Here is a 27,979-nt window from a genome sequence, read left to right as displayed (position 1 = left end):
CGAGTACGACGTTTCGCCCGTCATTACAACCAGCATAATCAGGCGACAGCCAGTTTTTTGGAGACATCCTCTTGTTTCATTCTTAAACAGAGGGATAAGTGTGATGACACATTTATATTTACGCGATCTAACCCAAAAAAAACTCTATTATATTACCTACTATAATCACCCAGAAATGTCTGTCCGTCCCGCGCGTGACGTCACTCCACATGAGGCCCACCCCCCCCGCGTGACGTCACTCCACATGAAACCCACCCGCCTCATTAATATTCATGAGTGGGTGGATGTTTACACTAACGCAGAAGAGGAGGGGGGAGCTGAATTAAATAATTTAGTATGCAAAGTCGCTTCAAATATGACGTTTCTTTACAGAAAGTGACGGTAAAAATTTAATCTACGCAGCACAGTGCGACATCCGTGCGTGACGTCACTGCAAAAGAGCCCCCCCCCCCTTTCATTAATATTCATTCGCGCGTGGAAATTTACACGAACGCACAAGAAGGTCGCGCACTCCACATGCCGCACCCCTCCCCTCATTAATAATCATGAGCAGGTGACGTCACTCCACATGCCGCACCCCTCCACAATAACCATTAGCGGGTGACGTCACTCCACATGGGGCAACCCCCCCCCCCCCCCATCATTATTAATCATGAGCTGAACAATTTTTCTATTGAATGTTTCAGATTTGCTGCAATATACACCCGTCCTTGGACGGGCAAAAAAGCTAGTGGATAATATTGGTCGCGAAAGCCTGCGTGTTAAACAGAAAATAAATTAACATTTATTTAGACTCCGATATCAAGTTTTAAAAATGCAACATTTTTTTGGGTTTTTAATCATCACCCACATGGTAAACATTGTCATCTCATTATCCGTGATTTTTTTTGCTGATTAATTGAATCGCATGGCTAATTCCTCCTAAAATCTGTAGCACACCCAGACCTCTGCAGTGAAATATCCATGGTGCCTCCATGTTCACTGTGCATTATCGGAGACTAGCTATACACATTTTTTGAAGACCTTTAACTTTTGCGTTCTCCATTGCAGAAGTTGACACACCGCACACACCATGCATTAATTCCAGGTACCTAGAAGTGGCCGAATGTATAAATGTCAGTTGCTAGTGTATGAGCTGGAATGAAACTTTAGAATGCTAAGGATTGCCATTCAGTGCATTAATCACGATGGCACTGTGAAATAAAAAAAGACAAAAGAACAGTAAAAACCGCACAGAAATACAGTAAAACCTTGGTTTGCGAGTAACTTGGTCTGCGAGTGTTTTGCAAGACGAGCAAACATTTTAAATAAATATTAATTTGATAAACGAGCGAGGTCTTGCAATACGAGTAGCACGTATACGCTTTGTACTGCCGAGCGTCACGTGATCACAACTGATATACGAGTGCTTTGATATACGAGTGCTTTGGATTACAAACACGTTTCCGGAACGAATTATGCTCGCAATCCAAGGTTTTACTGTACATGAACCGGCCTCAAACTCAACTGAATATTTAGTGTACCAAGAAGAAACCCCATTAGATTATGCCAACCCACGTGAAATAATGGACAATTTAGCAGAACAAATTACTGCATGCAAAATTTATTCGGATAATATTTTTTTTGGGGGGGGGGGGGTTCATTCTCATACGGCTATTTTCTGCCGAGTGGCCACAGCTTTTGTTTGTCTTGACAGCTCGGTTGCTTTGCTTTGTTGTAACGAACGGAAGGAGACTTCCAATGAGACGTTGTGAAGGAAAGATGAAGAAGAGCAAGAGTCAGTGTCTGCCCCCAATGTGCGCGAAAGCAAACGGTGTCAGCGAGCCTTTAAAGATACAATCTTGAAAGTTGGCAAAGAGGTGCAATGCCCTCTGCGTAGCAACACTTTGTTCAAATGTTTTAATGTCGGAGGTGACGCGAGAGACTACGTTCGCAGAGGACAGTTTGCAGAGGAAAATCATCCAAATTGCCCTCGGGCGCATTGAAGGCAGAAGTGAATGTCTTAGCAAGAGTCGCTTGCTTTCCTTAATAACCGCTCTGACAGCTACAGGCTTAGTGCGGCCTTGAAGCGTATTTTTAAGGAACACATCTTACAATTACAATTCCTTATAGAGGAAACACATACTATACGAATTAACTGATTTCTAATCTATTATATAATTACAATACCTCCCCCCCCGCCCGCCCTCCTCTGATCTCTGCACCTGATGGGTTCAGTGATGACGTCATCCTGCTGCTGCTCTGTTTAACACCGGAAGCAGGTGGATTGCTTCACTCTCCAACACACCGGTGGGCTGAAGTAGTAACTAATTGGCGTTTTGTTTACGTGACAAATCCCTTGCTAATTGGCTGTGTCGGGTGGTGGCGGGTTACGACACGACATTTATACTTACGCGATCGAACCCAAAAATGTTTATTATGAATAGCATTTGTCGCGAAAGCCTACGACGTGTTCAATTTCCTTAATGAGTATGTCTCCTATAAGTTACAATGCAATGGCCCACATGCGGATAATACTGAATATGCATCCACTAGAATTATCGTTGACTTTAGTGTTCATGAAATTAATTACTTTTGTTTTTTGCCTCTGGCTCATGGACCATCAGTGCAGTACATCTCTCTGACCGTTTCCAATTAAAAACACTAAATATTCCGATTGCGAGCTCCCACATTGGTTTTCCAAATAACTCCATGGGCGGCAAAGGAAACGACGCGCAATTACAAACTGGATTTACGTAGCGTCTGGCGGAAGGGAGTTCTAGACTCTGGGTGCAGAAAAATAAATAGTGAAGGGAGTTGACAAGCCGAGGCATTAGCGGTGCCCCCGTGACCATCGTGGTTAAGGAAGAGATGATGATGATGATGACGACGATGGTCACATCTCAAGTTGAACTTCTTAGCCAACCACGCTAAACAGTGGGAAATGTTATTACTTTGCAGAGAATGGCACAGGCAGAGATACACTTCCACACAATACATTTTGGATTCATTTGTAACGAAATTCGACCGCACCTCATAAGGCTGTACAGAACAGTGAGCATATTTATTTCAATTCAGAGATGTGGGCAAAGATAATTTCTAAAAAATGAATATTTTGAGCCTTGGAATTGAACAGGGGGAAGAGGGGGGGGGGGGTCGACAGCATGGGTAGCTGGGGTGAACGTGTTTCAGACTGTGGGGCAGCAGAGGAGAAAAAGTGACCACCAACTGAGAAGAGAATTGACAGGGAGATTCAATAGAATGCCTTGGCTGCTGGAGCAGAGAGGCGGCCGTGAAATTGAGTCGAGTGAAGAGTTTGAGAGTGTGGCGAGGGGAGTGGAGTGAAATGACAGGGAAGACGTATGAGAGTGCGTGGAGGGGAGTAGAGTTGGATGAGAGGGGAGAGAGATAAGAATGTGTGGAAAGGAGTAGAGTGAGATGAGAGGCAGGAGAGTGTGTGGAAGTGAGTAGAGATAAATGAGAGGGTAGAGGCAAGGAGAGTGTGTGTGGTAAGGCAGTCGAGTGAGATGAGAGTGGTGATGTAGGTATGGCCGAGTCCATGGAGCATCTTGAAGCCGATGAATTAAATCTTGAAATTTGATCCGAGAAGTGAATTCAGAGCCAGTGGAGTGAAAGGAGAATTGGGGGTGCTGTGATCTCGTTCACGGGTGCAGGCGAGGACTCTGGAAACTGTATTTTGGATCATCTTGAATTTTGAGATCAGAGATTGGGGGCCTACATTTATGTGGTGTCTGTCCCTGTGTGTGTCTCAGCATACCTGGACCAAAGCAGATGTTTGCCAATACCATTATGAATTAAACATCCATGACTCCGCCTCTAATTGCACTGTCGATTTTTTTTTCATAATAAATACCAAAGCGGTGTTCCGTGCCGTTTACGTTTTTTTTAAAAAAAGTTTTTCTGGTTGCCTGGCTGATGGCCCACGTGTTGCCGCCCAGCGCACAGAGGGGAGGAGGGGGAGGAGGAGGCGTGCCGCCACGTGGCCAGCACGCAGGTAGCGGCGCACTGCGGGGGGTGCGGGGGATTCCACCGCGGGGAAGCAGAGGTGGGGGGTGCGTGGGGGGTGGGGAGCATGGAGGGGGTCGTGGGTGGGAGGGCTAATGGGGAGGTGGGGGGTGCGTGGGGGGTGGGGGCATGGAGGGGGTCGTGGGTGGGAGGGCTACTGGGGAGGTGGGGGGTACGTGGGGGGTGGGGGGCATGGAGGGGGTCGTGGGTGGGAGGGCTACTGGGGAGGTGGGGGGTGCGTGGGGGATGGGGGGCATGGAGGGGGCGTGGGTGGGAGGGCTACTGGGGAGGTGGGGGGTGCGTGGGGGGTGGGGGGCATGGAGGGGGCGTGGGTGGGAGGGCTACTGGGGAGGTGGGGGGTGTGTGGGGGGTGGGGGGCATGAAGGGGGCGTGGGTGGGAGGGCTACTAGGGAGGTGGGGGTGTGTGGGGGGTGGGGGGCATGGAGGGGAGCGTGGGTGGGAGGGCTACTGGGGAGGTGGGGGGTGCGTGGGGGGTGGGGGGCATGGAGGGGGTCGTGGGAGGGAGGGCTACTGGGGAGGTGGGGGGTGCGTGGGGGGTGGGGGGCATGGAGGGGGTCGTGGGAGGGAGGGCTACTGGGGAGGTGGGGGGTGCGTGGGGGGTGGGGGGCATGGAGGGGGGCGTGGGAGGGAGGGCTACTGGGGAGGTGGGGGTGCTGCAGGTGAAGGAGGACGATCGTTCAACGACGGGTATTTTCGTGCTATATTATTTAAATAAGTTTTGCTGGCTCGCTGGAGGGAGGGAGGGAGGGGCGGACGGACGGACGGATAGACGGACACATCTAAAGTCCGTGCGAGCTGCTAATTTAAATTAAAAACAACATAGGTTCACAAGTGTCAGCTTAAAAAATAAGCATCTGAGGAGCTTTATTGCCCGAAGGTGAAATCATTTTTGCTGGTTTTTATTTTCATTTCCTGAGTATCGTGTCGATTTTTTTAAGTGCCCCATTGTAGAAATTGTGAAACCTGCTAACATGATTGAGACTTAAAAAATATGTCTAAACCACATTTCCGAGCTTAAATGGTTTATGCGACATGCCTAAAATAATGTGTAGCTAATGTGCTTCGCTGCACTCAATGCAAGGTCACAGCACAACCCATTAATTCATTCCGAATACTGTACATCTCATTGCTCTTTAAAACGCATGGACAAGGAAGGGCTAAACACGTGATTCATTATTATTTCCATTTGGGTTCGATCGTCGTGTAGGTATAATGTCAACATTTGGCTTTCACCCGCCACCGTCTGAACGAGCCGATCAAATCTAGCTTCCGCGTCGTGGCCATACATGCCGACTGATTCTGTATTTCAGCAAAACGTAGCGGAATGTTGAGAAGCGAGCAATGTTTTTTTTTACAACGTTGTACGACGTTTCGCCACGGATTATTACATCCATCATCATCGGGCGTTGACAAAAGTTGAGCTCCCCTCGCGCGAAAGAGCTAAAAGAGAGCCAAACACGACAGTAAGATTAGGAACACCGGACTCATACTACACAGGTGAGATGTTTCAACTGCAGTAAATCCCATGGTGGTGGTGGTGATGGCCCTTTAAGCCCCCCCTCCACCTCGTGAGTTGAGATGACAAGATATACGGGCAAGAGTTAGATATATAGCAAGATGAATAAGAGGTTGTGATTTCATTACTTAACCATGCCTTATTAAGTAATCACGTCACAACCTCAGTAGTATAGTGTACAGCATTTACGTTAATTTAAATTCGCATAGCATGTTATAACATTGCTAACCATATAGTATAATTAATTAACGATGACTAACCTGTTTCACCGGGTAAGTTTATGGACTTTCTGATTACATATGTAATATAATTTATTATAATCAAGCATAACCATTTAGCATAATTAACCATAACTAACCTGTATCACCATATAATATGTTCATATTTACATATCAAACATAATTAATTTTAATGTACTATTTATGTTAATATATTCACCTCTAGACGTCACTTCCTGCTACCTCCTGCTCTCTTGTGGAAGTGGAGTGATAACATGACACCATCCATTTAGGGGCCATCCATAAATGACGTCACGCGATTTTGGACGATTTTTGACCCCCCCCCCCTCGTCACACGGCGTCACAAAAAGTCAGACCCCCCCTCAAATATGACGTCACAAAGCTCTGCTTCCCCCCCCCCCCAAAACCATAAAACCATATTTCCATTTTGAAAATAAAACAAGCTTCGAATCGCTTTAAGCTATTGTCATTGCAGTGCGTATTTAATGTGGCGCTGCACTCTGATGTTGTAGGAGAAAACATTTATTGAAAAGTCTATTTAATTAAGTAGAACGTGTTGTCGATATTTATTATATTTATTTAAAGTTGCGCATTTTGATGTGACGTCACATTTCTCAAACCCACCCCCCCCCCTCGTCACACGTCGTCACAATTATCTGACCCCGCCCCCCCCCCAGGTGCGTGACGTCATTTATGGACGGCCGCAAAAGGCCCAAGACTGGGGGAAAATGTCACAACTGACGATGCTGTTTGTAACTCCCGGCGAAACGTCACACCCATTCGTTCAATGTCGTTGGGCAGTGCTCGCCAACACACCCAGGGTGCTCGAGGCAATAACAAACTGCCACATTTGACCACGTGACAACTCTTACTTAGTTCTCCGTGTCGGGTGTACGACACACATTGGCATTGCACCCACGGGGCAATCTGATCTAAAATTAATTATGAATCATCTCGATGTGGGTTTGTTTTTTGTATTCGCGGGATGTCCGTACTCCCCCGTCCTGTCGCTCACTCTCTGTACCGGGCTCTTGTTTTCATTTAAAAAAAAATGTTGCTGCTGTGCCATTGAGCGCTCATATTCGCAGCCACCCTACAACAATGATTATTGCAGGGGCATATCTCCTGAATTACCTCTGCGTTAGAATCCTGGTTCATAATCATGTTCGTTCGGGTTAGATCGTCGTGTAGCTAGCTGTAATACCAACTTAACAATGTAACCCTGCACCATCTATCGGAGCTAATACAATCAAGTTTTCACGTGGGCAAATGTGCCAATTAATTTGGGGGGGTTTCAGCAAATCGCAACGGTAATATGCAAGGGAAATGTTGATCATTAGACTCCTATGCAGGTTTCCTCGCCTAGTTCAAAGATCTCGGTTTAATGTGAAGTAGGCTTTTACAGTTTTATTATTTCAACCTGCCTTTTGCCCGGAGCATTCTTTTTGTACAAACATTACACACTTTTATAATTGAAATTAATGGCTCCAGGGTGGCCACGTGAAGTAGTTTCGCATGGCCTACAAACAACGACCTATTAGGATCATGAGGCTATAATTTATTTTTGGATTTTAATGAGGTTATTACCCTGCTGCCACTTCTTATGGCCATGCCTTTCACTTTAAATAGGGTAGAGTCACCATTACCATCTGATTGACTACTATAATCTCGAATCCACCTGTGCTTTATACTAAAATAAATGGGAAAGCTCACATCCAGGTCACATATTTTTGTCCCGTCAGTTAAAGTGGCTTCATTATCACTCAAAATTCCTTCCATTCGCAGGCACCAGGATCAATTATGAAAAGATGAAACATTTACCGGTATCTCTGCAAGTTTTGTGCATCAAAAATCCATTCCAATGTTTTCAACAGTTTCCCAGCAGACATAAAATATAATAATCACAATAACGCAGCTTGCTGGGGAGGCAATAAGTGTGCAATCGTGGATTCATCTCTCATGAAATATGCTGTGTGATAATGATACTCGGAGATTTCAAGTGCTCCTTGTGGGCCTACGTTGACTTGAGATTTATTATTCGTGATAAAGACACACCGCCTACATTTAGCAGCGCACGTGTACAGCCAATTGTTCAACCCACCGCTGAACGAGAGACTCCCCGTGCTGCATCGGTCATGGGGATTTATTTGGCCTCATTTGGTCAAATGCGGTGGCGAAATGTTAACTACCTCGCATGGTATGCAGGAGGTGGTGGGTTCGAACCCGACTGTATTTGGAGTTTACATGTCTCTCTCCCCGCAGTCGTGTGGATTTCCCTCCGGGTCCGACGGTTTTTCCCTCCACATTTAGACTCAGCGTCGCGCATTTAGAGTATTTGGCTGCTCTAAATGTCTACGTGGCGATAGGCCGCTTCGTTGAGCTATCATTTGTGGTAGCCAGGTCGCTTCTCAAAAAGAGCTATGTAGCTCGGTGGGCCTTACACCGTCAAATAAAAAATGTTTTTAGAGTATTTGACTGCACTGGTCTGAGTGGAATGATGACTGTGGGGAGCATAGACATTGCAGCATAGTAGAGTACAACGGTTAATTTTGCTGCACTGACAACGTAGCCCCACAAGAGCCTATAGCACCTGTTTCATAAATGCGTGGTGTTCGCCCGTCCAAGCACGATCCAGTCTCAACCCCGCTTAGCTTCTGACGAGATCGTAGCGTGACCTTACTTAAAGGGGCATGAGGTGAGGGTGGGGGGGTTATAACACAGTAAATGTGAAACAAACGTTAAATGTTAAATATTGTACCAACATTATTTTTCATTGGTTTGTTGAGTTTCTCGTCTCTCATCTTCTTGTTGTTGTATTTGCCTCCGTGCAGTTTAACATTCTCTATGTGCTATGTGCGTGATGTCCCCCTATGCGCTCCCTCGCTATGTGTTTTACACCTGATGATGATCGCTTGTGTTGCGTTCGAAACGTCGTGATTTATTTTAATTTAATTAAATTTTATTTTATTTCTACATACGTGACTTTACCGAAATAAACCAATGAGCATAGTCATTTCTGCAGTCACGAAAGCTTCAATTCTATATTTTTAGTTGCCTATAAGATGTTAGAAGGAGGGCAGAGGGCCTCTCCCCCCACCCCCTCCCCCCACCCCCTCCCCCCACCCCCTCCCCCCACACCCTATGGCTGAATTGGGTGCATGCCGGGTGACTTGGTCACAGGCTTGACTTGAGATTAGCATTCTTACAATAATAATACACATGCTACCCATGTTAACAACGCACAACACAATTTGGGTTTTAGCAAGCACAGTTTTTGTTGTTGTTGTTGTCAATCTCGGATGATGAATGCACAGGTTTGTGAAGGTCGACAAATAGCAACCCAATGCTTAAACCATAGGGTCAAATTCTCTTGCCATCATGACTACCAAACACCATGAAATAAACAGGATATTGCAATATCGTAGCACACTAACACATTAGGCGATGGTCTTCCGTGACCGGTAAATGTATGATGTACGATGTGGTCTGCAGAGGTCAAAACTCCTGCATTTGATGACCTTTCAAAAGTCAAATGTGCTATGAAAAAGGTCCAAAGCCCCAGCACGTCACCTAATATATATATTTTTCTTCCTTTTGGGGCAGTGTTATTGACGAATTTTGTTGAGCTTTATGTCTTATATAACCATGTTAGGGACATTCTTACAATGTGGCAAGAGCAAGGAATTATTTTTTAGAACAAATGTTATGAATGTAGCTATCATTGCTTGAAAACAGTGGCGAAGCCCGCATATAACAATCCAGCACCATGGAGGTAAGGGTTGGTGGATCACACGAATGTTGTGAAATGCCCTCACCTTGAGCATCAAAGTGCCATACCCTGGCATGCCAGAAAAAGACAGCACAGCAAGAGTGTGGACTATTATCACCTGTCCCTTAAGCATGGGATAGAGTACTCATACTCTTTGTTTTTTGTTCGGTAAAGTCACGTAGGTAAAAATAATTTAAAAATTTTAAAACAACTAAATTAAATCGCGACGTTTCGGGCGCAACACAAGCGCCCTTCTTCAGGTGGGGACAACGGAGCGAAAGCACAAACGCTTAATAAGTGTGTCTCAGAGATGGCTGTGACGAGGGCTTATATAGTCGCGGGGCATGGAGAGAGGGGGGGGGGGCATGGTGAGTGTGGGGGGCGGGGTGTGGGTTGGGGGTTAAATTCGGGAAGCCGAGGGTGCGCTGGGAGGCAACGGCTTGGGCCGAAACTGGGGCTTTGTAATGTAGATGGCGGAAGTAGATAAGAAGGACGCTTGTGTTGCGCCCGAAACGTCGTTATTTAATTTAGTTGTTTCCTTGCAGTCACGAAAGCTTCAAATCGAGAACATGGGATAGAGTGTTGCCTCCTCGCACGTTTTGCGGTTGCTTTCCACGTGCTCCGGTTTTATCCCACGCATAAACACTCATGAACAGCGGCTGTAACTGGACAGCTCTGCAATACGTTTCCAGATTGTGCCGTGTTGATTGTCACGATGTCTGAGGTGTTTTGCTCAAAGTGCTCGAGGCTTCTTCAGGACCCGAAGAAAAACGTCGAGTTTGTGAAAGAAACGTTGGCCCGCCATGCCGAACAACACGCGATACAACCCGGACACACACCTGAGAAGCTGTACAGTGGGAGATTCAGAGGGCAAATATTACTGAATAAAAAGAGAAACCCTCCGTCAATACCGTTTTCAAATAAACACAGCCTAAGACTAAGGCACATTTACAGTTAGAGTACGTGGAGAAAAAAAATGGCCACTCTCTTGTAAACAGTAATGTTCACTTCAGAATCTCTATCAGAATCTGAATTTATTCTGGATAAATCCGATGAGCTATGAAGCTCTTTTTCACACACGTCCAGTCGGGATACAGGGTCAGAAAATTGCAACCACAAACACTACTGAAAAAAACGATAGGAGTGAAAAGTATGGCAAAGCTAAGCAAATCACTGAAATTAAATATGTATAATAAACTAGCTGTACTAAATTTTGATTTAAAGCTTTCGTGACTGTAGTAATTCATATTCTTAGCTCTTTCGGTAAAGTCACGTTGAAGGGAAACACCGTTTAAAAATAAATTAATTAATTTGAACCGACACACCTGATGACGACCGCTTGTGTTATGGCCGAAACGTCGTGAGAATTTTTATTGTTTTATATATATTTTATTATTTTATTGTTTCCCTTCAACGTGACTTTACCGAAAGAGCTAAGAATATGAACTAGCTGTACTACCCGGCGTCGCCCGGGACTTGGATTCACGACACCCGGCCGCTTTTGTCTCCCCAGTGGCAATGTTCACACACCACACCACTTACTCGTTTGAGGCTGAGTCAACCTAGGGGAGGCCCAGGACCGGTTAAAATAATCGTCACCGGTGGTGGTGGCCGTGAGCGGGAATCGAACTCGGGTCGCCGGGTTCGTAGCGCGGCGCGCTAACCCACTACACTACAATGCGTTACGATTTCACATGCCCTGGTCACGTGACAGATTTGACGTCACAGCTCACTTGCCGCGCAAAAAAAGTGTGCATTATTGAGCTCCCCCCCGCCCCCGGCCAAAAAAAAGTGTATTTTTTATAATTTTTGCATGGTGTACAGTCTGGAAAGTACCCACGTTGCAAATGTGTTGCATGTCGGGAAGTACGCCTAACATTTTGAACAGACGCACACAATCACAACTTTGCCTTTCACATATATATGGAGATATATGGAGATGAAGTACAACAGCAAAACGAGTCCCAGACCGCACCAAGACAACGACACGCAGTCCATCAATGACATTTGCACATTAACATTGACCTACCGATAACATGCGTGAGAATGAAAGTTACAAGTCGCATCTGCAAACGCAGTTATATGCAGCACCTCTCGACGGCTTCGGGATATTCCTGAAGGCAGATTTACGATGTTAAGGGAAGGATGCAAGGTTGTTCCAACAACCTTGTCACCTGATTGTTTCTTCCCTTTACGCTGGTGGCGATACATAACTCGACAAGGCTTGCATTGTCCACCCTTTCATAAAGGGAGCTGCCGCCAATCCTTCCAATGTCATTCCGCTCACTCATCAGAAGTCAAGAAGTCACATTTCATAAACCCCCCGCTGCTTTCCAACTGAGCCAACGGTGCAATGGGGAAATGCTCTTTCGCCATACCAAAGGCAATTCATTTTCTTGTACCTGAAAAACATTGGGAGGGCAGCGGTTGGTCTGCTCGTGCAACAGAGGCATCCCCGACCGGATCCACCGTCGAAGCTGGATATGTTTAAGGAGTTAATCGTGAAATTACTGCACAGCTACGCTACGTGGTTTCGAGGAGGCCTTCCAATAATTTATGGAACGAGGACACTTCTGTTAACAATCGTTCGCACAAATACAACTCATCGTTCTCTGCCCCTTTCCGAGGTATGACTCACTCACCCAGGATCCGAAGAGGACCGCTATTTTCTTTCCTAATATGGGATTTGTATTTACCTTCCGCTCGTCTAAAGCCCGCCGGAGAGATGGAGCGATGGAATTAGCTCACGTGCAGGTGCTCAGATGGATGGATGGTTGCATCGCAATGACTGTGAGGGATTGTGGCAGCTTGGTGAGGCCTTACATTCAGGAGTAGATCGATTATGGCCGATGATGACAAATGTACGATCAAAATATATCCATCCCCCGTATAGCCTTAACAGGCTGTTGGGGCAAGTGCTGTTAGCGAGCGCATATGAAGGCCGGCACGTCACACGAGAGTGTGGATGGCCAGCACCACGCCGGGCCGCCTTTGTCTCCCTCGTGGCGATGTTTCACACATCGCACCAGGTGCTCATTTGAGGCCGAGTCAACTTAGGGGATGGGGCCCGGGACCGATTCGCCACTGGTGTTGGCCATAAGCGGGAATACGAACTGGGGTCACCGGGTCCGTAGCGCAGCGTGCAAGCCGCTCACCACCGCCCTCCACTTCGTGTCGGTACGCACTTGTACACACACACACACAAACACGCCGAATGCACATTGTAATGCCTCGAGCATATATTAGCGACGCCGAATGAGACCTTTTTCACTCGGCACGCCGAAGCTTGGCTTAGCGGCACTGCATCGCAAGCAGAAGTTCAGCAATTATGAGTGTCTTGTGTGTCCGGACACCCACACCCCCCCCCCCCCCCCCCCAACAGTTTTAATATATTTCTGGGGGGAACGTGTGATTTGTCCATAGATAAGGGAAACTTTTTATTATTATTCCGATTTTCGTCCCAAATTAATTGTTGAAAACCATTCTCTGTTGCCTCCGAGAGCGTCCCGCCGCCCTTTTTAGGCAATGGAATGAATGTTCAACGAAGATTACGTTGTCGTCATGTTTATGGACGGACACAAGCTCCAATTTCAGACAACCATAATATATTTCCCGAGTTACTCGTAAAAGCGGCAGCTGTGTGAATTGCATTGTCAGAGCACACCGCTGGACATTAATTACCGGTTAAAGCATCATTACATTTTCTACACAGTGCTGCAAATTTCAACGAGCTTCACGAAAGGAACCGTCTCTCATTGGGAGTTGAAAATGTTGGAATCTGCTGTCGCAATCTCAGCCACGTTCAAATCCCATCTACGCCACTGCGTTTTTGCCCTGTGGCGTTTAAAGCATTCGAATGTTGGGTCTGAAGGCTGTCCGTGCTTTGACCTTTGGTGTCGTTTCACTTACGTGATGTCTGCTTGGATGATGTGGACTGTGAATCACTGACATTTATGGAATTCGTGTCAATGTAAATCGGGTTCATGTAAATCAGGTGATCAGTGTTCTGCATGGGGAAAAAATTACATTCAGACTTTGCTGCCATTGGCTATCCGCAGCAGCAGCCATGCCCAATCCACTGCTGCATGAAGGCCTCCCCAAACCTCCTTCAATCTCTAAGGATCCTGCGAATGCAATGAACCACTATACTACACATGCCATTAATAGGTTATTTAAATGGCGTTCTTACATATTTCACGTTTACATATACACACCAACACACTCTAAACATACGGTGCATGGCACATTTCATAAGCAGGGTATATTATTTACACTATGTCAAGCACTCATCATCAGATTAATTTGGTTCTTGGCAAGGACTCGCAACACAATGTTAATAGTGACAGGGTATGTATATGTAAAAAAAAAGGCAGAAGGATTAATGCCATGCCAGTTCATCTATCAAATTGTGTTTTCATCGGGCACAAATCAGTGTTTCAGGTAACAAATAAAAGCACGCTGTGGCTTAAAACGTTGATTTTATGTTCACAAGTCTCAATCATATGCAGCTCGCACGACACAGCAGTGGTGGTGTGGCCTAACCCAGATGTGCTCCTTCTGCTGCTGCGACTGCAACAGAAGCAATGCACTGACTGGGAGACTTACCCCCCTTGGGCTGTTCCTGCCCGAGCCAATAGCGTCATACCATGTGCTCTTTGGGCACTAACTTTTCGGACTGAATTTAGACTGGTCCTTTCTGCATATGTATACAGTATGTACAATGCACACGTTCGGCACTTTGTCAATCCGCTGCTCAATGAACAACTTCCCCCACCAAAACCGCATGGATCATCGGGGTTATTCAACCATGCTTCACCGCCACTTGGCATCTAATGAGAAGAAGAAGACCTTTGGTGCCGAGTGAAGACATTCAGATTTCTTAGGAGAGCTACCTCTAGACGAGGGCGATCCTGGAAAAGCAGCAACAGGTGGCGACCCTATTCACCACTCTGGGTCAGTGCAAGTTTGGCGGAGACGGGAGGACATGCTGCATCGCCCTCTGCTGCCCCCAACACGGGTGGCACAGTTGGCGACGTACGGTGTGAAAGAAGTTCAGCATACATACGTACGTGCATAGGCGACACCTGCGGTGCATGGTAGTCACCCCATCCGAAAAACCCATTTCAGCTTAGCGCCGCTGAGCTGTTGAGATCTGACAAGATCAGGAGCATTCCAGGTGATTTAGTCATAGGCGCAAGGCTGCTGTTATGCACGGGTTTGTAAAAGAACGATATGTCACTAAATGTATTATGAATAATGCTCCCCCCCTCCCCCCCACCCCCCCCCCCCCCCCCCCCATTAAAGAACAGCCTAATTTTCTAATTAAAACATTATTATTGAAACAAAAAACTATTTTCATAACTTAGCAAGAAACGATGATGGACAATGAACAAGAGTTATGGACGGAGTGGCAGCCAACGGAATGGAATGCGCCCAAGAGTGCGCGCCACCGGTGAGAGATGGAACAATGAAATCAGCTCGTGCGCGGGAGCGAGGTGGATTACCACACTCAGGGATTGTGAGAGTTGTGCCAATGGTTTCGAGGAGGCCTTCGTTCGTTCGTACGGTGTGCGAAAGAAGTTAAACATGCACACGTACATGGTGGATGGATTGTGGCTGATGATGATGGCGATGGTGACTTATAACCTACATGAGATCGGGGTGTACGACGAACAAAGCGTTGTCTCCTACCTGATCCATCACCTCCCCACACTCACTTAGATTCATGCCCAGAGGGTGAGCCGAGCCCCTTCGCTGGGCTCAGCCATGTGGTAAAGGAAGAAAGGAAAGGGGTGAAAGGTTTAGTCCAGATCATGGAAACATAATTTGTGCTAATCTGTGCCAAAGCAGCTTGGTGCCACAAATCCCGTATCATTTCAGGACATGTTTTAAAGGGTAGTGCGAAACTCTCCATCAATCCGTTCCAGGTTGGATACATTTTTTTTAAACATCCCTGGATTGATGTGCAGCTCCCCACATTTAAAAAATAATAATAATCGTAGGAATAATAAGTCCGATTTGTGAGTCGCTAACACGAACCAGAGGCGTAGGAAAATGCATTCCACAACCCTGAATATTATAATGACGCTCGCTGCCCGCAGGAAAATTTATTTACAGCATTGTAGACGCTCTCCATAGGCCATACTAAATGTATAATAAGAAACTACAGAAGTTCTCTGTCAAGAGCAATAGCCAGTGGGTTATATGAACCTCAAGGTACCTGAAATTTTAAATCAGAAAGGCACGATTGTCTGATATGGAATTCCAAAATTATCCATGCACCCCCTCGTTGCCACGCAAAAGTCGGTTGTAACTGCATTTTTGAAGGCTGTTAATCTGAGACACATTGATCCATGGATGAAGAGCAAGGTACTTGCCAAACTTATCAATTTAAGCAGCGATCTGTTTTTTTTAAACACATGTAAATGCTTTTACTGATTTTTTTTTTAAATAACCATGACACACTCTCCAATATTTTTGAACAAAAATCTTTGGTCTTCACTTCGAAGTCCGGTATGCGGTAAAAGGGTTCGTACATTCGGCAGCCACCTGCCTAAGTTGAACAAGATTGGCAAGTATGTGTGGCGCTGATAGGTTTTCGGCCCCTTCACTGTTTTTTTTCAGAATCAACATTCCTCTTTTTGAGGCGGCTGGCCTGGAAAAAAACCTCTCCAGTCTTCATGGAACAGTGAACGTTAGAAATTCCCGCCAGCTCTTACGCAGTTTCTGCCCTCTTCCGGTATTCGGAGACGTTGTTTTCGTCTTTTTTTTGCCCATGACATGCCCGAGTTTTGTTTGCGTCCCAGAAGCGAGCAGCCCCCGAAAGCACAAAATGAATTCGAAGTTGACATCCACGGTGTGATTTACACAGCCAGGCAGATTGCAAGGCAGCTGCCGAGGACAGGAAAAATGCTTGTTGTCGCAAATCCAGGCAGCCTATACAACTCAGATTCACGGTTTAAGAGGCGTTTGTTTTTTCTCTCTTCTCGTAAAACGCAAAACAATATCATCAGTAACGCAACACATAGAAAAATATCGATATCGGTCCATTGCTTCCTAGAGAGCGTAGATCGACGTGGAATGTGCTGCTGCTGAGCTGTCCTATGCTGCTGCCCACCACCTAGCGCCTGCTGCACCCTATAACACCTGGTATGCATAGTGGTAGTCCATCCAAGCGCTTATTCTCCAGGCTTACCGCTGGGGAGAATTTTGAAATCTGGCATGGTCAGGTGCAATTCTGGTGCTTTTGGTCATAGGCGTTTGGTTCTTCTTGCACGGAATTGTTGAACAGATTACTGTCACCAATATCATCACATACAGATCAGAATTTGTTTATTCTGGGATAGATCGTGTAGGTACATCGTCAGTGCTTAAAGATAACCCTCCACCAGTCGACAAGAGCCAATCAAATCGAGTTGTCACGTGTGTAAATGTGCCAATGAATTTGGTTTTCAAGCATGATATAAGTGGTGAAAGGCAACGTATGAACGTAACAAAAAAAAGAGTAACAGAACACTTTCAGAAGTCTCATTCAGGGTGCATTTGCTTCCCAGTGATAATGTAATGAAGGCCAATCAAGTATCTTAATAGCTTGCTTTGGAGAATTAAAGTGATATTACAAAGACATTTAAGTTTAAATGTACAATTAGCCCAACATATTCGCTGTCGTGAAATGAAATAAAGGTAAGGCCCGAATCGGGGACATTTATGTTCAACGCTATTTCATCGAAGCCCGCTTAATGTATAGGTTTTTTTTTTTTACTGTGATCTCAGAACCAGGGTTGAACAAAAACAATTGGGGGTTAAACATTCTGAATGCGACAATGAAAAGTAAAGTAGTTTTTTTTTTATTTTTTGCTAGCAATAGCTGCGTGTTGAACAATAGGCCAGAACGTACGATAATTTTGGGCCTGCCTGAGGCACCGGCGTTATTGATGGTGATAGTTTTTTTCATATAAACGTTTTGCCATACATTTGTGATCAATGATTACGATCATTATTTTGTTATCTCACAGAACCGCATGTACAGGTGAATTATGAGTAGATTTGACTGGTTCGTTGGGCATGCTATTCCAATTCAGGGGGCAAGGAGGCATGCTGGAACCTAATTACATTTTGAGTCCACTTCCAAAGCTGCGTGGGGGTGCTCCCTTGATGTTACGGTGAGCACACTGGATTTGCAATCCATAGGTTGCCAGTTCAAATAAATCCCCCAACTTTGTAGTTGAATGAAGCAATGGTGAAAGTTTCTCAAATCCCTCCCGCCTCTGCCCACACTCAGCAGTATAAAAAGTGGGCACACCACAGTGTGTTAATCGGTAGATTGCGTCAAGTGGGGTACTTCCACGTCTTTCAAGACGTCTGGCCAGTGTGGAAGCGTAAGCCAATGACACCCTCCAGCTAGGGATTGTCTAGAGCCGCCTCTAGTGAGGGGCCCCTTCTGCCGGCAGTGGCGTGAGCAAAACATTTGCAGGGCTGCACCTAAGACTCGAATCATTTTTTTCTGTTTTCAAACCAGACTGAGCCACTGCAACAACAGCCAGCTTAATGAGTGAGGAGCAGAAGCGGCCACAAGCAAGCTCTTGTGTCGACATCTCCTGCTGCATCATGAGATCAACATAGGGTAGGATTTTGGTGGGTAGTGACGGGGGGGGGGGTCATTAATAAGCACTGGGGCCCAGGCAGTAGGATGAAGGATAGTTAGAGCACTGAGAGGTCCTACAGCTACATGGACAGATCCCGCCTACAACATCTGGAAAAATAGCAGCATTAGTTTAACAGGTCTGACGCTGCTGATAAAACCCAGAACATTTCCATCCGGTCCAAAGTTTTTATGTTTGTGCAAAGGCTGTTATGAAATGATCGTCCCAAAGGCTAATTGTACAATGGACCATAACGCATTTATATTTTAAGTGGATGGATTAACTCGTTGTCTGCTTTATTATAAACACAAAGCATGTCATAAGCCGATGCCAGATGTCCCTCTTGTGTGAATGGCAGGTAAATGTTCCCATCATCGGGAGCCTCAATGCTGCCGTAAGAACTGGTGCCATCGACGGCTGTCTGTAACTAATCAGTCAAATGCAAGAGCGAATTTTGCATTAATTAAAGTCCTTTATCAAGCTAGCTTCCAAAGGGATTTGCATGTGTGTGTGTGTGCTTGATTGTAATTCTTTCAAATACGTATCTTGCTTCTAAACATTCCGGTTGGCTGGAAGAAAAAAATCTCAATTGGCAATACATTCTCACGTGACAACTTGAGTTGATTGGCTCTGTTGGGTGGTGGAGGGATATATTTAAATTTACATTTTTGACATTACCTACATGATCGAATTCAAAAGAAAGGAATAATCATTCATCAATTCTTCTTTGCGGACTCCCGTATAAAGCTGAGTGCCTTGCCCGTGCCTCTGATGAGCACAGTTGGCTATGTACGGTGCGAAATAAGTTCAACATACATACATACATACGGACAACCCACATGTGTTGTGGAACACTACCTTCTTTATGGATGAGGTTTTTCTTATCTACATTTCCAGTTTCTAAAGAGTCAGCTTCAATTCATGTGTATTGAAGTGGCATGGTGTCACAATGGTTCACGTATAAACTAAAAAACAAAACACATATATTTTATGAGCTATATAGCCCTTTCTCAGAAGCGTCCTGGCCACAAATGATAGCTCAACGAAGTGGCTTATCGTCTGGAAATGTATAGCAACCAAATACTCTAAACGCGTGATGTTATTTGGACCTGGAGGAAAAAAAACCATAGGGACCCGGGAAAAATCCACGCGACCACGGAGAGAAAACGCAAACTCCAAATAGAGAGCAGGTGTCAGTGTCGGGATTGAACCCACGACCTCCTATATACCAGGCGAGGTAGTTAACATCTCTCCACCGAGGTAAAGTAATTAACATTACACGCTGCACAATTAACCCAACAACCTGAATTTAATTTCAAGTTACACCTAACATCGTTGGTGTGTAATATCTGAACCAGTCTTGGGCACTCCATTCACCGGTGGTGATGAAGTATGGTCAAACAACTCCCATTGCCACATGTCACGAGGAGGCCGTCATCGGGCAGTGGGTAGATCATGACAGAAAATGATGATGAAGTAATGATAATCATAATTTGCACTTTTCTAAAGAACCTTTCACCCAGAGGTCACAAAGCGATTTGGAGCCCCACTGTGCCACTTTAAAAATGCGCAGATTAAGTTGTCTTCTGCACCAGGTTAACAAATGAGCTACACTCCAACTAAATGACATTTTATTCAACAAAACAGAACGTTCAGTAAAATGGGCACTCTGCGCAATTCTTGCAGCACCTGCCATTTGTGCGTGCTCCAACTTGGAATGCAAAACACGAATCTTCGTATTATATTAGTTTTATGCCAAATCTAAACAATTATGTAGTGCGGCAGTTACAGCCTTAAAAATCAGGAAACTAAAATTTAATAATAAAAAAATATGTAAAAGAGACATTTGTTTAAAAAGTTAAAGTCAATTTAATTCTACATTGGGAGCATGCTTGAGAAACCCATTTTCCCTGATTCAGCCACACGACCGAATTGCCAATTATTTCAGCCCAGAAAAGTATTCACTGCTGCTCATAGTAATCAAATATCACGTAGGCAGTTGAAAAGTGTGGGATTTCAGCGGCGAGTCTGCAAGTGTGGATGGAGAGTCAGAGCCGAGAGCGGCTCACTCTACGCGTCTTTGATGCCATCGCTCAAACGTGAAACATTTTTTGAGATGCAAATCGCGGCTGCCGTTAGCGAGAATGGAGGAGCATCGCTACAAAGAGGGAGTACCTTAGTTCAACGCTTGACAGCTCGTTAAAAACAAAGCCGACTCGCACCTGCGCAAACACTGTAAACTGCCCGTTATGACAGCAAGCCGTGGCTTTAAGCCATGCTACAAATCGTAGCGCGCTCGGTGAGCACGTGCAACCTTAATGCGACCGTTATTCCCAGCGTGAGCCCCACGCTATCTCTCACTGTCGATATGCACGTGCATCAGCGTACGATGCTGCGAGTGTGTCCCGAGTCCGAATGAATGGGTTTGGTATCCCACATCATGTAAATGCGGTCGAGGCAGTGTTGACCGTTCCATAGTTTGTTTACTTTGGGATAGGAGGGCATGTGGTAGTTTAATGTCCAAAATTATTGTCATCAATCCCGCCACCACCCAACAAGATTGTCACTCTGACAAATATGTTATTTACATGCGTCAGTCCGAGAATAGGTTTTCCCCTTTTTTTCTGGCAACAAAACAGCTTTCTTTTGAGCCTAGTCTCAAAACGGTGTTAGACCAGAGGATGCCTCTGGACGCCTCTGGTCTAACACCGTTTGAGACGAGGCTCAAAAGAAAGCTGTCTCTGGTGTGGACCAATCAGTTTTAAGGACAATGCCACATATATTATCAGAGTATTTTTTTTGTTTGCATTCTGACTACAAGCATTGTGGTTAATGCAGACATGATTCCTTGTAAAAGGTTTCAGTTTGGTGTTTTAACATCTTAACACCTATAGATTTAAAGCTTTCGTGACTGCAAGGATCCATACTCTTTGGTTCTATTCGGTAAAGTCACGTAGGTAAAAAAATAAAACAACAAAAATCACGACGTTTCGGCCACAACACAAGCGGCCTTCATCAGGTGAAGGGACCAGGCTGTCTCGAGGACAGCGCTGGAGTGAAACACAGCCACCTGTTTATTGCCAGAACAAGGGGAAAAACCTTCATAATATTTTGGTACTGGCAAAGGAGGTCTCAAGATGCGTCAGTCCGCTGATCCAATTCTGACCAATAAGGCTCCTCACTGGTGGCTTAAGACTTTTCACAGCTGAATGCCACATCAACGTTGGACGATGTTTCACTCGCAGTGCTTTGAGTGTACACGACATGCAGCTTTGTGCGAGCCACGAAACAACATAGACTTTGCTGCGTGACTCACTTTCAGGTAACAGATCTATAGCTAATGAGCTGGTGCTGTACCTGCCAACAATTAGCAATATATTTGTTCCATAGCGCCGTGATCCCTATTCCACTCACTCCCCAGCAACAACTAGGTGTGCAACTACCGAGTTTCTACCACGCGCTCTACCCTTGTAAACACGAAGCAGGAGGAGTATCCTCTTGATATGGCTCCTCCTTGTGACGTGGGGCAATGTTGGGTTTTGATCCTGGGATTCTTACCGCTTAAGATCCGTCTTCTCCCTTTGCAATCACCGTTAACCACGAAACCCACTTCAACAATCCGCGAACTAGAGTGGGCCATACAACTTTGGAACGATACTCTTCTGCCAGGCATGCTGAGAGTGGATTCGTTTGAACTGTTGGATGGGCAGCTGATTTGAGTGCTGCTGCACAGCATGCTTTGTGAGCATGCTCTTGCCGTTTGTTGAGCTTTCAAAGAGAGTTGACCGGTCATTTTATAGAGCCGCTCAGTAATTTCCTGCAGGGAATTTAACAAAGGCGTGCACTCTAAAGTCGACATTAAAAACTCTGGAGCTGGATGGCTCCGAGTTCAGTGATCTCTTAACCCCTGAACCAAGTCTGCAGCCACCCATCATTAAATCGGGTTGTCAAGTTGCAGTGAGTTGATGGTCACAGCTTGGCCATCACTGACTGCACGGCAATCCATCGTATTAAAAATCCGACTCTTGCACGTAACTTTGGCTGAATTCCATCTCTGAGAATTTTGATGACGCTTTGACTGTCATGCGACAGTTGGATAGCGATGTTTCGGGAAAGCGCGACTCCGAACGTGTAAAGGATGAAAGGCCACTCTTTTGGGACGAGTACTTGTGTGTGACAAGGTACTTTGCTCAGCCAATCTCTCGACAAACAGTGCAGTGCGTTAGATATTCTGCAAGGTTTCTGAACGGATTGTTCATCTCGTGATGCTGAACGCACAAGATCCGGATTACATTGTGGGGGAGAAATACAAAAGGACATAACTCAGTCCACGCTTTAACAACAATTGCTCATCATCCATTCGCAAGTGAACTATGAATCATAAGGTACAATTTGAACATCAAGTATCTAAAAGCGCAAGATGCTGTACATCAAGTATCTAAAAGCGCAAGATGCTGTACAAATAGGGAGGAACGTGCCAACACAAAGAGTTTGGAAGACGTGTTTCGTTGGTAACTTCACACACGTGGAAACATACATGTCAAGCAGTGTGGTCCATCAATCAGCGAGACCCATGAACACTGAGAGCGTGGACGTAAACTTCCCATGAGGACAGAGTCAACTGATTGTTCCTGAAGGACTGGTCGTAACAATAATGAGCACCTCCTGATTATAAGTAAATAAAAATCCCCAAATTCGAACGTCTCTGTGCTTACTCTGAACGAGCGTGGTGTGGTGCTCCTTCCCGTCAGAAGCCCCGGGCGTGCGGGCAGAAATTCCACATTCCTATGGCCTGAAGCAGGGCTGAAACAATACTTTGGAAGTTGGAGGTTGGGGAATGTCCTCCTCGTGAATGGTTCTTGGCGGTTATTGAATAGATTGCAGTTACGCAGTAGCGAATGCTGTCATTCATTAAGTAGCCACGCCATTTGTAGTACAACACTGACAAACCCTATTTGTATGCATGTATGTAGAACTTCTTTCGCACCGTACGTAGCTAACCGTGCTCATCGGAAGTGCGGGGCAAGGAGAGCAAACTAAACACAAAAAAAACAGTCCTGAAGAAATTAGTTTTCAGTCTAGATTCAATAGTGAACGCACGTTTAACTTGACTAAATTATTGCACTGTAAATTATATAAAAGAAATGCAACTACTGGCAACTGAGCACTGTAATGAACCTGCTGCTCGTGCGCTCCTACGACTGTGGCTTTCAATGTTTCGTTATCAGCGTCATCAGCATTGGCGTCACCTTGTCGAAGGGAGGAAATCGCAGACACAACTCAGAAGCAAACAAACGCGATTTTCGTCTCATATGTTGTGGGTGTCTCTTAGCCGCATCTAAACGTCGTGTGCCGTGGTGGTGGGGGGGGGGCACCTGGACCCCTTCCACCCCCACCACGACTCGCACAGTGGCTGCCAGCCGTGGCCTGACCACCTTCGCACCTACGGTTGGCTACGTACGGCGCGAAAGAAGTTCAGCATGCGTACGTGCATGCATTCTCACACAGTTGTGCTCACTTTAATGCGTGATTTATGGTGGCTAGGGTCGGATTTGGGTTTAATGTGGTCTCGGGGCTGTTTTAGTTTTTGGGGGAGCCCTCTTTATATTTAATTTCTCCATTTTACTGTCTTACCGCCACCCATGGCCGATGCCAAATGCTCTCGTTCGTATTTACCTTGGTTCCTGTATTTCCGTTCCCCTTGTTGTGGAAACCTGATACGCGAATTTTAAAGCTTGACGAAAGTTCAGACGAACAAACCCGCTTTAATTTTGGCACATATTTGCCAATCATACACGGTAATGCCACGGATTTTCATGAACACATGTAGCGTTGCATCAGTATCACATTGAAACCATCCCGCACCTGCGATTAGCACGGTTGCCTACGTACGGTGCGAACGAAGTTCAACATACATATCAAGGCACCCTGCAATGTTGTTTGGTTGACCGCCTCTTTTATTTATTTATATATCCGAAATCCGGGGGCAGGATCCCCTTAAAGCCCCTGCGGCTGATCCGGCCGTGCGCACGAGATCCACAGACACCACCGCCACCACCAACTAGCGGAGGGGCAGTCAGAGAAATCGTTTGTTGTTATTGTTGTTGTTATTGTTGCGCAAAGCCGGGGGGAGGGGAGTGGAGGGGTGGGGGTGGTTCGAGAATAGCCGTTGACAAACTTCGACAACGCGCGATCAACAGCCCCAGCACGGAGACGATCACCCGAACCTGTAACGCGCCGACTTGATAGGATGCACCACGGCGATGTAGCGGTCCACGCTGAGCACGGTGAGGCAGAAGATGCTCGTGAACATGTTGATGCCGTCCACGCTGAGCACGAGGCGGCACAGGCCCGCGCCGAACGGCCACCGGTGCATCGCCGCCGCCGTGGCCAGGAAGGGCACGCTGAGCATGAAGAGCTCGTCGGCCACGGCCAGGTTGAGGATGTAGATGTTGGTGGCCGTCTTCATCTTGGCGTAGCGCAGGATGATGTAGATGACGAGGGAGTTGCCCGAGAGACCCACCAGGCACACGACTCCGTAGATGAAGGGGATGACCACGTTGCTCGCGTCTGCGTCCCACGTCTGCCCCGAGCTGTTGAAGGCGTCGTTGTCATAGAAGGAGTCGTTGAAGCTTCGGCTGCTGCTGTTATTGATGAAGTGGCCCATTGTTGGGGAAATCGCGAAGGCAGCTAGCTGGTGGCTTGCTGATGATGATGATGACGATGCAAACCGTCGGTTGACCACACACGGGCTAGCAGCTGCAGCTGCAGCTGCGGGCTGAGAATGTGAGGCATGCACGAGTCAGCACCACCTATGGTGAGTAGAGAAAGTCTCAGAATTTAACCATTGCCTAAACAGATGGTGATGCTTCATCCGGCGCCAACTCGCGCTGGATAGTCACGAATTACACCGGTCAAGCCACCACTGCTGCTCACCTAAGCATTATTTTACTGTCACCTAGTCGACACGCGTGCGTGCGTCATGCACGCGCATAATAATAATAATACTACACCCTCGCATCGCTACCGCTGACCACAGCCTCGGTCGGTAAAGCCCTCGTAATGTCTTTTATGATCCACACGAAAGCGAATAAACACCACGTGCAGCCTCTACCACGTGTCTACAATGACTCACCCGACTGAACACGTGGCCTTAATTGACGCAGATCAAAACGAGGCGCCGCTTTCAATTCGGTACTTTGGGAACCACGAAGAAAATAAAAAAAAGCGTCGATCTCCCTCTTCTCATCCACCTCGACAACAACCAAAAATCCGTGTCAAGTCGGGACTGCCAGCTGGTGCGAGCACGACAAGCCCAAACTTGGCGGTAGGCGAAATAAGGCCGCTGGAACGATCTTCTCACAACATTAACTGCGTCTCGTCCACCCAGGGCTGCGTCTCATCCACCCAGGGCTGCGTCTCGTCCACCCAGGGCTGCGTCTCGTCCACCCAGGGCTGCGTCTCGTCCACCCAGGGCTGCGTCTCGTCCACCGAGGGCTGCGTCTGGTCCACCCAGGGCTGCGTCTCGTCCACCCAGGGCTGCGTCTCGTCCACCCAGGGATGCGTCTGTCCACGCGGCTCCGAGCAGGGTGTGCGCGCCAAAGGATCGCGCAGGCAACAGCGCGCTGCTGCTGCTGCTACGGTGGTGGTGGTGGTGGTCACGACAGAAACAGCGGCGCTCTTAGTCGGCGTGAGCGAGCGTGGTGGTTAGTGGGTGGGGGGGGGGGGTTGAGCCGGAATTCTCACGCAAGCCGCCCCCCCCCCCACCACCACCGCTTTAGGTCCCCTCCGTCCCGTTGCGCCTCTCACTCCTCCTCGTCTTGGTGCGCGCGGTGATTGGCGTGGCGAGAATGCGCGACGCTGGAGGTTTGTTGAGAGACGCGAAGGGGCTCTTGGGGGGACGGGGCGGGCGGGGGGTCTCGTCCCGTGTGTCTCGTACGTCTCCCCCCTCCTCCCGCCCCCCTCTCGCACGGCACGCTTCACGCTATGATGCCATGTGTATTGCGCTAGTGGACGGCGTGCTGCCCCGATATACGTATGTATGCTGAACTTCTTTCGCACCGTACGTACCAAACCGTGCTTTTTTTGTGTATGTTGAACTTTTTTCACGCCGTGCATAGCCAACCGCGCCATGTGTGTGTGTGTGTGTTGAACTTCTTTCGCACCGTACGTAGCGAACCGTGCTATGTGTGTACGTATGCTGATCTTCTTTTGCACCATGCTTCGCCAACCGTGCTTTGTGTGTATGTTGAACTTTTTTCACGCCGTGCATGGCCAACCGTGCCATGTGTGTAGCTATGTTGAACTTCTTTCGCACCGTACGAAGCCAACCGTGCCATGTGTGTAGCTATGTTGAACTTCTTTCGCACCGTACGCAGCCAACCGTGCCATGTGTGTAGCTACGTTGAACTTCTTTGGCACCGTACGCAGCCAACCGTGCCATGTGTGTAGCTACGTTGAACTTCTTTCGCACCGTATGAAGCCAACCGTGCCATGTGTGTAGCTATGTTGAACTTCTTTCGCACCGTACGTAGCCAACCGCGCTAATCGGAGGTGCCGCGTGGTGTAATAGGGTGGTCAGCGCGTCGAGTTTGCGATCCGAATGGTCTCCGGTTGGTTTTCGATGTCCCCGTGCGTTTACACCACAAGTCGATCGGCAGCTCACAGTGCGGTGGGGTAAACCGTGGGTATGCCCCACTTCTGGACGTCAAAAAGAGCTTCATAGCTCATCGGATTCCTCCAGTGTAAAAAAAAATACATTCTGATTCTGGCCATCGTAGAAGAGTAGACCGAAATACCCCTCTCCTTCTAAATGAGGGAAAACCGCCACGCGTTTTTTTTTTAACGAGATATTGCAAACTACGTTCGAAGCTTTCGTGACTGCAGGAATTACTCTTTGGTTTCTTTCGGTAAAAAAATCACGTAGAAAATAAAATCAAATGACAATAGAATACGACGTTTCGATTGCAACACAAGCAACCATGATCGTGAGAAGGAAAACAACTCTAGTGAACAAAGAAACACAACGCAACACAACGCAGAGAGCCGGCCATCACATCAACACAAGAGCCCACCAACCCCACCTGGCTGCTGAGCGTGGTGTGCTGTTGTGATGGCCGGCTCTCTGTGTTGTGTTGCATTGTGTTTCTAAGTTCACTAGAGTTTGTTGGGTTTTTTTCTTTCTCATTCATTCTTACACGATGACGGTTGCTTGTGTTACAATCGAAACGTCGCATTCTATTATGATTTTATTTTATTTTCTACGTGACTTTTACCGAAAGAACCAAAGAGATATTGCAGGGGCCGCACCTTTACCCCTTTGCGACTCGCCCTACACAGAGCGCAACAACGCCACTCAATATTAAACGAAAGCGCGAACTTCCACTTGAGCGTGCTATTCACGTGCTTTGCCTGATGAGAGAATCATCCGGGGGATGCGCTAGTTCTCGTCGAACATCGGACAGCCGAGCGAGAGCTGAGCCTTGACAGCGCATGGATGGACGCCCACCAATGCCCGATGCACAGGTGCTGCAGGCTGCAGTGTGGGCTACGTTGCCAGCAGAGGGCAATGCAGCAGAACTCAAGTGGACCGAGGCCAACCAATTGTCCTCAGCTGATGAAGGCTCAACCTCCTCTCGCACGCTCACCCCCCCCCCCCCCCACCTTCGAAATTGTTATAGCCAAGTAAACAAATGTTGATAAATACATTTGATATGTATACATATGCGCGTTTCCTTAAGTATATAGAGAGTTAGAGTTCGAACAGACTGCAATACAGCAATTGGCG

General features: G+C 46.8%; 1 protein-coding gene across 1 annotated transcript in view; it reads right to left on the bottom strand.

Moving 5' to 3' along the window:
- LOC116947189 (somatostatin receptor type 1-like) overlaps nt 1-26,455 on the bottom strand; it is a 38,793-nt gene extending 12,338 nt beyond the window's left edge. The window contains exon 1 of the mRNA XM_032962665.2: nt 24,420-26,455. Coding sequence (XP_032818556.1) covers nt 24,420-24,859 — 440 coding nt within the window. The 5' untranslated portion in view covers nt 24,860-26,455. The remainder of the gene's footprint in view (nt 1-24,419) is intronic.
- Between the last annotated feature and the right edge of the window lie 1,524 nt (nt 26,456-27,979).

This window comes from Petromyzon marinus, chromosome 29 (genome assembly GCF_048934315.1).
Source record: "Petromyzon marinus isolate PM22_M1 ecotype Great Lakes invasive population chromosome 29, UKy_Petmar_22M1.pri1.0, whole genome shotgun sequence".
NCBI lineage: Eukaryota > Metazoa > Chordata > Hyperoartia > Petromyzontiformes > Petromyzontidae > Petromyzon > Petromyzon marinus.
This window is presented reverse-complemented; position numbering and strand designations above follow the sequence as displayed.